The sequence below is a fragment of the Varanus komodoensis genome, unplaced genomic scaffold (genome assembly GCF_004798865.1).
Source record: "Varanus komodoensis strain SLA01 unplaced genomic scaffold, ASM479886v1 scaffold50, whole genome shotgun sequence".
Taxonomy (NCBI): Eukaryota; Metazoa; Chordata; class Lepidosauria; order Squamata; family Varanidae; genus Varanus; species Varanus komodoensis.
In genome coordinates this window covers 5,203,472-5,214,520 of record NW_025336088.1, presented here as the reverse complement: position 1 = coordinate 5,214,520, position 11,049 = coordinate 5,203,472, and the positions used below count along the sequence as shown (strand labels likewise).

The 11,049-nt window shown below is 47.8% G+C and overlaps 1 protein-coding gene across 1 annotated transcript; it reads left to right on the top strand.

The window, feature by feature from the left end:
• The first annotated feature begins 287 nt into the window (after nucleotides 1-287).
• LOC123031738 (keratin, type I cytoskeletal 19-like) lies at nucleotides 288-9,819 on the top strand. Its single transcript, XM_044447006.1, has 7 exons — nucleotides 288-521; nucleotides 2,811-2,893; nucleotides 4,750-4,906; nucleotides 5,757-5,915; nucleotides 7,189-7,308; nucleotides 8,283-8,513; nucleotides 9,697-9,819. The coding sequence occupies exons 1-7, from the start codon at nucleotides 288-290 to the stop codon at nucleotides 9,817-9,819; spliced, it is 1,107 nt and encodes a 368-aa protein (XP_044302941.1).
• Nucleotides 9,820-11,049: the final 1,230 nt, after the last annotated feature.

The following is an 11,049-nucleotide window of genomic DNA, read 5'->3' as shown; positions in this document are numbered from 1 at the left end:
GGAAGTCTGGGGTTTCTTCTCTCCCACCCAGCTATCATACCTCTTATGGGTTAGGTGGCATGGGAGGCAATTTCTCCTGCCAAAGCCATTTGGGGCATAACTCCACTCATGGCTACGGCTTTGGCCAGAGGAACTTCTCAAGTATCAGTTGTGGCGGCGTGTTTGGTGGTGGTGGCTCTGGAAGGAGAAAGAGAACAGGGAGCCACCCCAGTGGCAACAGTGGTGTTTTCCTTCCATTTGTGCATGGTGGTGGGCCAGTTGGAGTTGGCAGTGCTGTCGTTGGTGGGATGGGTGGTGACCCTGTTGCCTATGGCACCATCTTCGCTTCCTCTGATGGGAAGATGGTCATGCAGAACCTCAATGGCCGCCTGGCCAGTTATATAGACAAAGTCCGATTGCTGGAGGTGGAAAATGCTGCTCTTGAGTCCAGCATCAGTGATTTCTATGCCAAGGAAGGGCTTGCTGGTGAACCGAAGGACTACGACCACTATTACCACCAAATCCAGGAGCTTAACGACCAGGTAGGGTCACCATCTCTCAAGTGCTCTCCAAACATTCCCAATGCCTGTTTGGTAGTTCCTACATTGTGGGCAAGGATATTAAAAATATGCAAAAACCAAGAGGAAACCATCATCATCTTTCAAAGCTTGGACTTCATTCCTGCCTCTCTGATTTTAGTGATCTTTTCCAGAACTCTGTAAGGGGGCAAAGTACAGCAGAGGTGGGCAGAAGATAGATAAATCTCTGTGTGATCTGTTGAGATTGGCAAGAATTTCTGACTCCCAATAGCCACAAAGGAAAAAGGTTCTTTCAGTGTACATTTGGCTGTGGGGGAAACACTTTGCAGGTGAAGGAACGCTGAACTTACTTGCGGCCCTGGAAACAAATTTCTGGGCTAAGGAGGGCCCTTGTTCCTTTGTTGCAAATTGGTCTGACTGCTGATGGTGCGGTCCAGGCATGATGCCCATGAACCTTGACCATGGAGTCTCAAGGCAGTCCTGTGACATGTGCTTGCGGGAGACTGGTGATTCTTCAGTCAGTGGGCTCTTTATCCATCACAGCCTTTATTCTGAGTTATCCATGGTCCTCCATAGTGGTGAACCTGTTTTGGAGATGGTGTTCAGCACCACTGATAGCTCCTATAAAATTCCAAATAAAGGTTGTGATGGATGAGGGACCGCCCACCTGTCAGGTGTGTGCTGATTCTGTGGGAATGATGCAGGCCATGGATTCGCATGCAGTTGGGCCAGTTAAATGGCCCCCAAGCTGCATGGGAGGGGCATGTGGACAATTTGATCTCCCCCCGGTTGCTGTGAAAATGTATAAAGGAACTTTACTGATTGTCAATATTGAGTTGTTGAGCTCTGCCTCTCGAAGTTGGTGCTACGGTGTCAGACATAAAGATGGGTTTTGGTTTCTTGCTGTGCTTCATTGTTCTGGTCTTAAATTCACTTAATCCTGAACTTCTGAGAATTCTTGTTTTTAAAAGTTTTGTAGGGAAATTTATATCCCTTGGTACGCACTGCTCCTATTACATGCATATATGTATGCAGTTTCGCCAAATATACACAGTGGCATGTGATTTTCCTAACAGAAGGCATTTTGAGACATTATTTTCAGTTTTATACAATTTTTTCACTTTCTCCTAATATATGCATTGCTTTACTCACTTTTTGAATTGGAGATTGTCATTGCAAAAATGGGACAAGTGCAATTTGGAATGTGTGAATGAGTTTCAGGATGTGAGTTGGCTTGAAAGTGTGCATTTCTCCCTGTACCTGGTTAGACAGTTGACTGCGTGCTGATGATGAAGACCAACGATTAGTAAGATCAAGTGGGAGAAAAGTGAGAGGGAGCTTGAAGAGAAGAAGGGGCCCTGGTTAGGTCCTCGCGAGCACCTGGAACTAAGCATGACTGCGTTGGATCATTCTCAGCAGACTCTTTGTGCCTTTAGGCAGCTCTTTTCCAGGGTACAGATTCAAAAGGTCACATTCCCACCACCAATGAAATACCAGGGAAAGAGGCACCTGCTGTGTTTCTGACTGAGCATTTCCGTGCATGCTGTATGCATCTCAGCATTCAGGTAGCATACAGCTACCTTTTATGCAGGTAGCTATTTGATTGCAAGATGGAAGTAGGAAAACCACCATTGGTATTGCCCAACAGGGCAACAGGCTGAAAGAGATCACTAGAGGGGAAAGGAATAAGGTGAATTGCAGCCAAATGCCACTCGGTTCAGCTGAGGAAGACTGAATTGTGGAGTGAAAATTAATGGGGGAAAACTGGAGAGTAGGTTTGCTAACCTGTAACATTTGGGATGTGATGCATTTGCTAAGGTAAACCAAACCAAACATGGCATTGGATGGCTCTTCCGGTTCCACTGCTATCAGAGCCACACCTTCTGTTTTGATTTATGTGAGTCTGCCTTTGGCATAAGTACTCAGAATTATGTATGTGTTTCTTTTCCTGACTTTGCCTGGTCTGCACATACAGTAACGTGATACAGGAATGAAGCGGTAGCATTCTCAGATGCAGAACTCACATTGGACCGCATCTTTCGGTACTTCCATGCATTGAAACAGGTAGCAAACAAGAATGGGAGTGAGTTAGATTCCCCCCGCACCAAATTTCATGGGTTTGGGTTGTTAGCTTTCCTTGCAGGGAGGTTATTTTTTACATAAGGAAGCATTCAGAAGCTAGGATCCCTCGTTACTTGCAGTCCACTTCACAACCTCATTCTGCTGCACATCCATGCTGGCTCTTTAGAGCGCAAGAGATCAAAACATTTCCTTTCCCGACTTCCTCCACAGATTATCTGCACAACTGCAGAGAACAACCAGATTCTTCTCAAGATTGACAATTATTGCATGAATCTTGAAGATGTGAGACAAAAGTGAGTATATGCAGGGACATGTTCAGCTGCAAGGGGAGAAGACTGAGGGTTGATGTGATAGTGCTCTACAAGTACCTCAAAGGACAAGATCTTTTCTCATTCATACCAGAGTGTAAGGCATGGAATGATGAACGTAAACTGCAGCACACCAGATTTAGGCTAGAGACCAGGAAAAATGTCCTAACTGTTAGAGAGTCAGTGGAGCCAGTTGCCTAGGTTGGCCGTGGGGTCTCCCACACTAGAAGCATTCAGGATGAAACTGGACAGTCATCTGAGTGGATGGTGTAACTTGGTGTCCTGCACCAGCGGGGGGTTGGACCCGATGGCCTTCTTGGCTGCTTCCAACTCTGCTGTTTTATGATTCGATGCATGGAACCCCTGCCTGCTCCAACTCAGGACCCCAGTTTGGCACTTCAGAAAATGACCAACTTCTGCTTGGCCCAACTCAGTGTTTGGAAAACCCAAAGAACTCAGGATTTGAGAAATCCAAAAAGAACTCTTTTTTTCTTTTGGTCAGAATGGCATTATATTTGCTAATGCCTAGTTCTCTTTAATTTTATATAAGTAACCCAAAGGTGGAGCACCAATTTGGGAGAAGATGTAATGATCCTAAAACTCTTCCTGTCCAGCTACATGAAAATTGCTTGTTAGTCATTCCTTCCTTGCCAAACACCTACCAATTTTAGTTTCACATGGACAGTAATGCAAGACTGGGCTTTTCATGAAATGCAAGAAGTAAATTTTTTGTGGCTCTTCAAGCAAGAACACAATTTTCCACCCTCCTCTCTCTGTTACTGTGTGTCATTAAAAACAGAGTTCCAACAGAGCGAACGCTGTCTCTCTTTGTCTCAATACTTCCTTGAGATGCAAAGATTTTCAAAGCCAGCCAAAAATGAAACTTATCAGATCTTCTCATTGTACTGCTTTTCTAATGTCCAGTCGCTAATATTCTTTTCCCTAGAGCGGATGTATCCCTCCCATATTTTCCATAGGACTGTGACTAACCTCCAGTGTTGGGCGTGAGAATGGGGTGTGTGGGGTGGAAGGAGATTGGCTTTCAGTTGTTTCATGCACTTTATAATTATTAAGTGAGGAAATCTGTGGAGTCTGGAGTTTAGTTGCTTTGTTAGCGATAAAGAATTAAGCATGTTTACTAAATAAGTCAGACGTAGCCCAGCAATGTACAATCTTTGAAGAGGTCCCATTCCATTTATCCGGGAGCACTTTCATGGAGTGTATACAAGGCACCTTTACTCTTCTCGGGGCACATACTCATATGTACAGTGCCATTTCCACTGGGCTGGAAACTTGTGTCTCACACAAATGCAATTGCAGGAGTAGTTGGAAGAATTAGAAAGGGGCTGCATGCAGAGAAATGGCACTTGGAAAAAAAAATTCTCCCCATTAACCAGTTATGCACAGAGGAACCATGAAGAGGAGAGAGAATAGATAGGAAGGAATTGACAGCTGTTCCTGCCCCCTCACAAAAATCATTGAGGAGGAGTGGAAGGGGAGATAAACCCAATTCTGTTTTTCTGAACTTCCTCTTAAAGTAACGCTCCTCACCTGTGCATCAGCCCACTCTCCCCTCTGTTGCCCCATCCCCAAACAGGTTTAGTGCACATGGGAAAGTGTACCCTAGGAAAAAGCTCATGCTGCAACTGGTCTGAAGAGATTTGGGATATCATGGCAGAAACAGAATGAGGAGACGGTTTGGGAACAGGTGTCATAGGACACACCAGTTAGTCAGGCCTTTCAGGGCTGGCAGAAGGGCCTAGGGTGAATCCCCCACCAAGGGCCTAGGGTAAGCACCCCCCCCCCCACAACCAAGAGTCTTTCCTCTTTTCTTGATGTAGGTTTGAGACTGAATGTAGCATCCATGAGAACGTAGAGGCTGACCTTAAGACCTTGTACCCCATTTTTGACGAACTGTCCAACTGTAAGGCTGACCTGGAAACCAAGCTTGAGACTTTGCAAGGAGAGCTGCGTGCTCTCAAGACAACCCGTGAGGAGGTATGCAACTGGCACAGCAAAATATAACCCCCTCTAGACCCAGGGCATACTTTGTTTCCCACCCAAGGTCTGAAGTGGTTGCACAGAGATGACTTCTGAAGCTAGGCTGAGGGCTGCACTGATTTAGCCTGAAGGCTGCATGAAGCCTGAGGACCCCAAGCTACCCCCCAGCCCCCAATTTAGAGGCTGCCTTTTTAACCAAAGGGTCCCAGAAGCAGCAAAGAGCTGTATGAAAATGCAAAGGGGCTGACATCAAATATTCAGACAATCTGAGCAGCGCAGAAGCAAGCAAGTGGTACAGTCAAATGCACAAATACAGGGAAGAGGCTAAATAACACTGAAGTCCAGTGGATCAGGAGGATCCCCAAACCAATCTGTGATTGGAGAGGGGGAAACAGAGGAGCTCCCTCTGTGAGGAAGGGGAACCAAGGCTGGGCATCACCCCCAAGAAAGCTCGGTCCTGCCCAGACACCACCCTGGGGGCTCTCATGTGGGATGAGGCATTATTCAATAACCCAGCCCATTTAGGGCTTTAAGGGCGATGCTCACGCGGCTCGGAACTGGGGAGGGGTGCAGGTCAGATACTGGTGGCGTAGTCTGGGCATAGTCTGGGCTAGCCTCTGGTGCCAGACGGCTGCATGCTCAGCTTCAGCTGCAGCGGAATCAGATAGCTTCTGAGCATGGGTTGGCAGCAGCACTGTGTCGGCAGAATGCATTGGTGTGGTTGAGCCCTGTGTGCCAGTTGTCTGATCTGCCTTCCCCAGGAAAGTTCCTGACGTTGTATGAAACCCACCCTTTTTATAATAGGACAATCAAGATGTGATGTTAATAGATGGGGCTCTCTCTGTAGAAATTAATCTGTCTGAAGAAACGAGCAGGTGACGCCAGCATGGAAGCCGGTACCTGCCCTGGCCCAGATCTGAGGAAAAGCCTGGAGGAGATGAGGCGCAAGTACGAAGCGATGATAGACGCAAATCGCAAGGAGAGCGCCCAGTGGTTTGAAGGCGAAGTAAGCAGTGCGTCTTCCCCTGGAAGGAGGGAGGCCTGTCAGAGGAAGGGTGGGGCCTGCAGGTAGGGATGGGGGAGACAGGCCAGAAATGCCCACTTAGTCAGCTTACAGTGCCCAAACTTTACATAGGGATCAGAGCCCAGCTTGCTTTCAAATGTCATCCATCCCTGAATCTTGCAGGACAGTTTCCAAACAAACAAATATAAAGACTACCATGGGTCTGTGAGCATTTTTAAAGGATGTATTTGGTGTGCATTTTTGACATGTACATTCCAAAAGAGGTCAGGAAGATCTGTGTATCTGACAAAAAAATAGACACAGGAGTGATTTGTTCATTGAAAAGTACTTAGAAATGAGCACAGACTGAAAATGTCTGCAAAAGAAGTTCACAAAGTTCTGTACACTATTTTTTGGTGGACCAAGACCCCAAAATCACAGGCCACTGGGGAATCAAGATGAAACAGCTGGAATAGGGAAAGGTTGAGCCTATCTCTACTCACAGGGTCCCCAACCAGGGCAGGGTGGAACTTGCCTCTGAGTAGGCATTTACCTTTTCTTGTGGCGAAAAGAAAACAGTAAAGAATGCAGAGGAAAATGTGCATCCAAATGTGCAGAATTTGATCAGATCGTGGAATTGGGAGCAGGGATGTCTGGATGTTGGATCTATTCTGTCTAAGTTCCATGGCCTCTCCATGGATGGAATCAAATTTTTTGAGAGGGGCTGTGAAAAAGTACATTAAAAATTCCATTATAAGTTTTGTAGCAACTGACATAACATCCGTTAGCCTGTAACCTTTTGCATATTTATCTACTTCTGCCACTATGGAAGAGCAGAGTAGAAAGAATGCTATATGGAGGCTGAGGATGTATTTTAATTTAGGGAGATGTAGTATCAGAGATGTGTGGGTTTTGTTCTGTTTTGTTTAATGACATACGTACCTATTTGAGTAATTTTTTCAGATGGTGTATGCAACTTCCAATTTTTCCTGTGAATACATTTATGTATATCATAGAAAAGGAAAATAAGAGTCCCAAAATCCCTGGAAACCATAGATCTCTCAGATTTTCTTGGGATCTCTAACCTCCCTTTTTTAAAAAAATTTTTAAGATTAGAGAATAGATCAGAGAATGCACCGAAGTGTAAGATCGTGGTGGTCCTGGCCAGGAGCAACAGCGCTGGGCCAATGTCAATGGAGTTTTAGCTCCACTTTCTTGCACAATGGATAACAAATAGAAGTCCTGGCAATGCTGGTGGTTGGTCCTTGTGTTCCAGCTGGAAGAGGCCAGCCAGGAATTCTGTAGCCAGGAAGCAGAGGATGGCGACCGTAAAGTCACCGATCTGAAATGCCGGCTGCGGGCTTTCAAGATTGATCTTCAAGCACAGTGCAGTCTGGTAAGGCCATTGGAATGGACGCTTTTCCGGAAGAGAGCAGCTCCCATTCCAGTAGCAAAAGGTCCCTGCCTGCCGCTCGAGCTTCAGCAGTGCCATGCTTTGGAGTGCTGTCTGGCCACTGGCTGGGAGCACATGCCCGAATGCATGGGCTAGTGGCCCTCAACGAACGTGGCGCTCTGCCAAGAGCATCAAAGGAATGATGAGGTCAGAGCGGGGCCATGTTGGATCTTGGAAACATAGAAACAGTGCGAGTCAGAGGGTCCTCCAAGGCCATCTAGTCTGACCCCTGGCTCCAGCCGGCTCCACTCATGACATGCCTCCCATGTGCATGTCCAGCCTGTCCTTAAACACCCTCACCGTTGGGGCTTCAACCACCTCCCGTGGAAGCCCATTCCATACCCTAGGGGACCTAACCATCAGGAAGTACTTCCTTGCATCCACCCTAAATCTTGGTTTCCTGAGCTTTGGAATGCATCCTGCCCTCCAGTGCAGAGGAAAAAAGGTTGTGTCCCACATCTGCGTGGCACCCCTCACATACCTGTATGTCGCTAACGGTCCCCTCTGAGTCTCCTCCTCCCAGGATGAAAAGACCCAGCTCCCTCAGTCTCTCCTTGTACGGCTTTCCCTGCAATCTGGCCACCATCCTGGTGGCCCTGCGCTGCACTGACTCTAACCTGGCTGTATCCTTCCTGTAATGCGGAGCCCAGAGCTGAACACAATCCTCCATTTGTGGGCACACCAGAGTCGTATAGAATGGCAGTAATACCTCTCTCGATCTAGAAGCCACGCTTCTTCCCCAGACCACCAGCTCATTCCCAAGAGGCGGTGCCACGTATCCCCCACTGCATCAGGGACACCCCTCCCTAGCAATCACCCCTGCCCTATGGATCCCGGCTCCCTACCCTGGCTGGGGCATGCTGCCTGCTGCGGTCCCTTTTCTGTTGGAACACACCTAGTTCTCTCCTCTCCCCCAGAGGGACACACTGCAAGTGTCATTGGCTGAAGTTGAACGTCGCTTCCATGCCCAGCTAGCCAAAATTCAGGACCAGGTTGCCTGCACGGAGCAGCAGCTGGCAGAGCTGCGCCTGGAAACAGAAGGCCAGGATGCAGAATACAAAGAGCTCCTGGATGTCAAGAACCGGCTGGAGCAAGAGATTCAGACATACCGCGGCCTGCTAGAAGGCGGCCAGCCGGACAATGGGTGCGTAGCCTGGGGATCAGCCAGGGATGCTTAATGGGAAGGGTTATTTCTCCCGGGTCCTGCTGGGAATGTCTTTCCTTCCAGGCGGTCTGGGCACAAATCCACAAACCATGGGAGGAGTCCCTCATGGGGGACCTGCATCTAGCACCCACGTCCTCACCTGTGCCGCTGCGCTGACCTGGCGTTCCCCTGCCCCACATCGGGACTGTGCCAGAGCTCAGCTCTCGAATGTAATGCTGACCTGCCAAAGCACCACTTGGGGATGTCACAGCATCAGGTTTCCCTGGGACTGCAAGTTGGAAAGAGGAAACCCACTTGCCATGCTGGTGCTGAGTCCCACAGGGACGAGGCTTGAGATCATGGCTATGCCACCGGGGTGCCGGTCCCATGCAAGGGGGATGCATAGCCCGTGCCCAGCTCCAGACCCATCTAGCCTTGCAAGGCCTATTCATGTTGTAAATGCCCAATGAGGCCTTTTAGCAAGTTGTTTAGTCTCCACTGTCCCCTCTTCCATGAAAATATACAATGCACCATCCATACCTCTTCAATGATTTCTTGATACGAGCTGCAGACCCTGCTGGAATACCAAAGCTAATTAGTTTGTGTTAGGGCTGCCTCCTTTGTATATTTCCTGCAGTGATGGCAGGAACTGTAGCACCTGCTCCTGGAAGATTTTCATTCACTCACTCACTCACATGTATTTATAGGCCACCTTTAATTGCCGAGGCCTTCCTAGGCGGCTTACAAAACATAAAACTTATGAACAGAGTAAAACACATTAAAACCAATTAAAACACAATGAATTAAACATCTATAAAAGTAATTAAAAAGGGCCACAGCATGCAGGCTAAATGTTAAAAAAAATTCCTAAAAAGATATGTCTTTGCCTGGCGCCGAAAGGAAAACGGAGATGGTGCCAGGCAAATTTCCCTCAGGAGGAAGTTTCAAAGATGGGGAGCAGAGGCAGAAAAGGCCCTTCGTCTTCTTGCCACCCCTCTCTTCTCCCTGAGGGGTGGTTCGTGTAGAAGGGCCTCCTGAGCTGATCTGAGGGGGCGGGTAGGTATATATTTCATCCCCTCCCCACATTTTCTTCTTCGTGAACTTACCCATGGTGGGGCCTCTGGGGGACACCCAACAGGCCCTGGGGGGGCATCCTGCACCCTACACCTTTTGCATCCCTGTTATAGGGCAAAGCTGACTACTTCCACCCAGGGCTGGAAGTAAACACAGCCCAGATGAACCTGGTGGAAGAAGACAAGGAAGCACAACCAGGAGGTGGCTCAGTTCCAGTTGGGAAGCCACAGCCTTGAGCTGGCAAGGAATGAGTGGCGCTGCACTAAGTCAAACAAGATTTGATGGCACGTCACAACTACAGGTGACTTTGGGTCATCTCGAAGCAAAAAACCCGTGGGCTCTGCTGTGTCCAAAACCCAATCAAGGCAAGACGATGAGGCTTTCTTCTTTAAAAACAGCAGGAGCAAAAAGAACGCTTTATTTTAAAATAGAGGGGAACTCTTGGCTGCAAAACCAAGCATTGAGTCCCACGGAAATAAGGAGGGTCCCCTCATTCAAATGGAACAAACAGAGAGCAGCACCCTAGAAGCTGCCTGACTGACAAGTCCTGCAGCGGCTTCTTATCAGGACAAAAAACTGCTGCAGTGCTGTTTCCTTGGGCACTTGTGCGAAAGTGTGCATGCACGCAGTGGTAGTGAATCTGCTAATTTGCATGCAAGTGTCTGTGTGATGAGGTAGCGCTACCTTATTTGGACAAAGGATTCCCCCTTCTTTCTCTTCCCAAGCCTAGGCACAAATAGGTACTGAGCGGGTCCCACATTCTGACTGGGGGAGACACAAAGCCAAGCGAGCCCCGATAGGAATGAGGTGAGCAAAGACCAGCCCAGAACACCTCAGGTGCTCTTTCTCCTTTCAGCTGGAATTACCTTCTTCTTTCATAGGAGAGCAGCAGGATCCAGCCACCCGTCTTCGGCTGGGAGAATGGGAAGAGTTAGTTCTTCGACTCAACGGCAATCCCATCGCCAATAGTCACGTCTGCAGTGGGAGCAGCCAGGTGACCTACATTTTCCATCCAGAGAGAGCAACCTGCTTGGTTACTCCTGCTTTGCACTAGTGGAGGCAAACAGCACTTTCTGTGGCCAGCTGTAAAACCATGCATCCCACTTCTGGATTTGGCGTGAACTCTGGGGTTTGTGGCCATTGTTACTTTTGAAAGAGATGCTTTTTGCATACATTCTTGTCAAGACTGAAAGCAACTCCATTTTGGTGATTTGTCACAAGTCTCTGTGAAAAGGCAAACATTAGCACATTTAAGCTACTCCTCCAACCCCAAAACGTTTCAGCCCTGAAAGTATTTTCTTTCGAGTCCTGAACTGAAAGAGGTAAACCTTTGCTATTGTTGAGCCATAGTTTTAAGGGCTGATGTTTTCAGTATTCATCAGACCTCAGTGGTAGTACTCACATACTGGTATTAAAATCGTTATTGTGATAGAAAGGGTGGTAAAAGAGAACCACATGCTAAATTG

Coding starts and splice junctions, on each gene's coding strand:
- LOC123031738 (XM_044447006.1), top strand. CDS start 288: ATGGGTGGTGACCCTGTTGCCTATGGCACCATCTTCGCTTCCTCTGAT. Junction 4,907..5,756: donor TCAAGACAACCCGTGAGGAG/GTATGCAACTGG, acceptor CTCTCTCTGTAG/AAATTAATCTGTCTGAAGAA. Junction 5,916..7,188: donor CCCAGTGGTTTGAAGGCGAA/GTAAGCAGTGCG, acceptor CTTGTGTTCCAG/CTGGAAGAGGCCAGCCAGGA.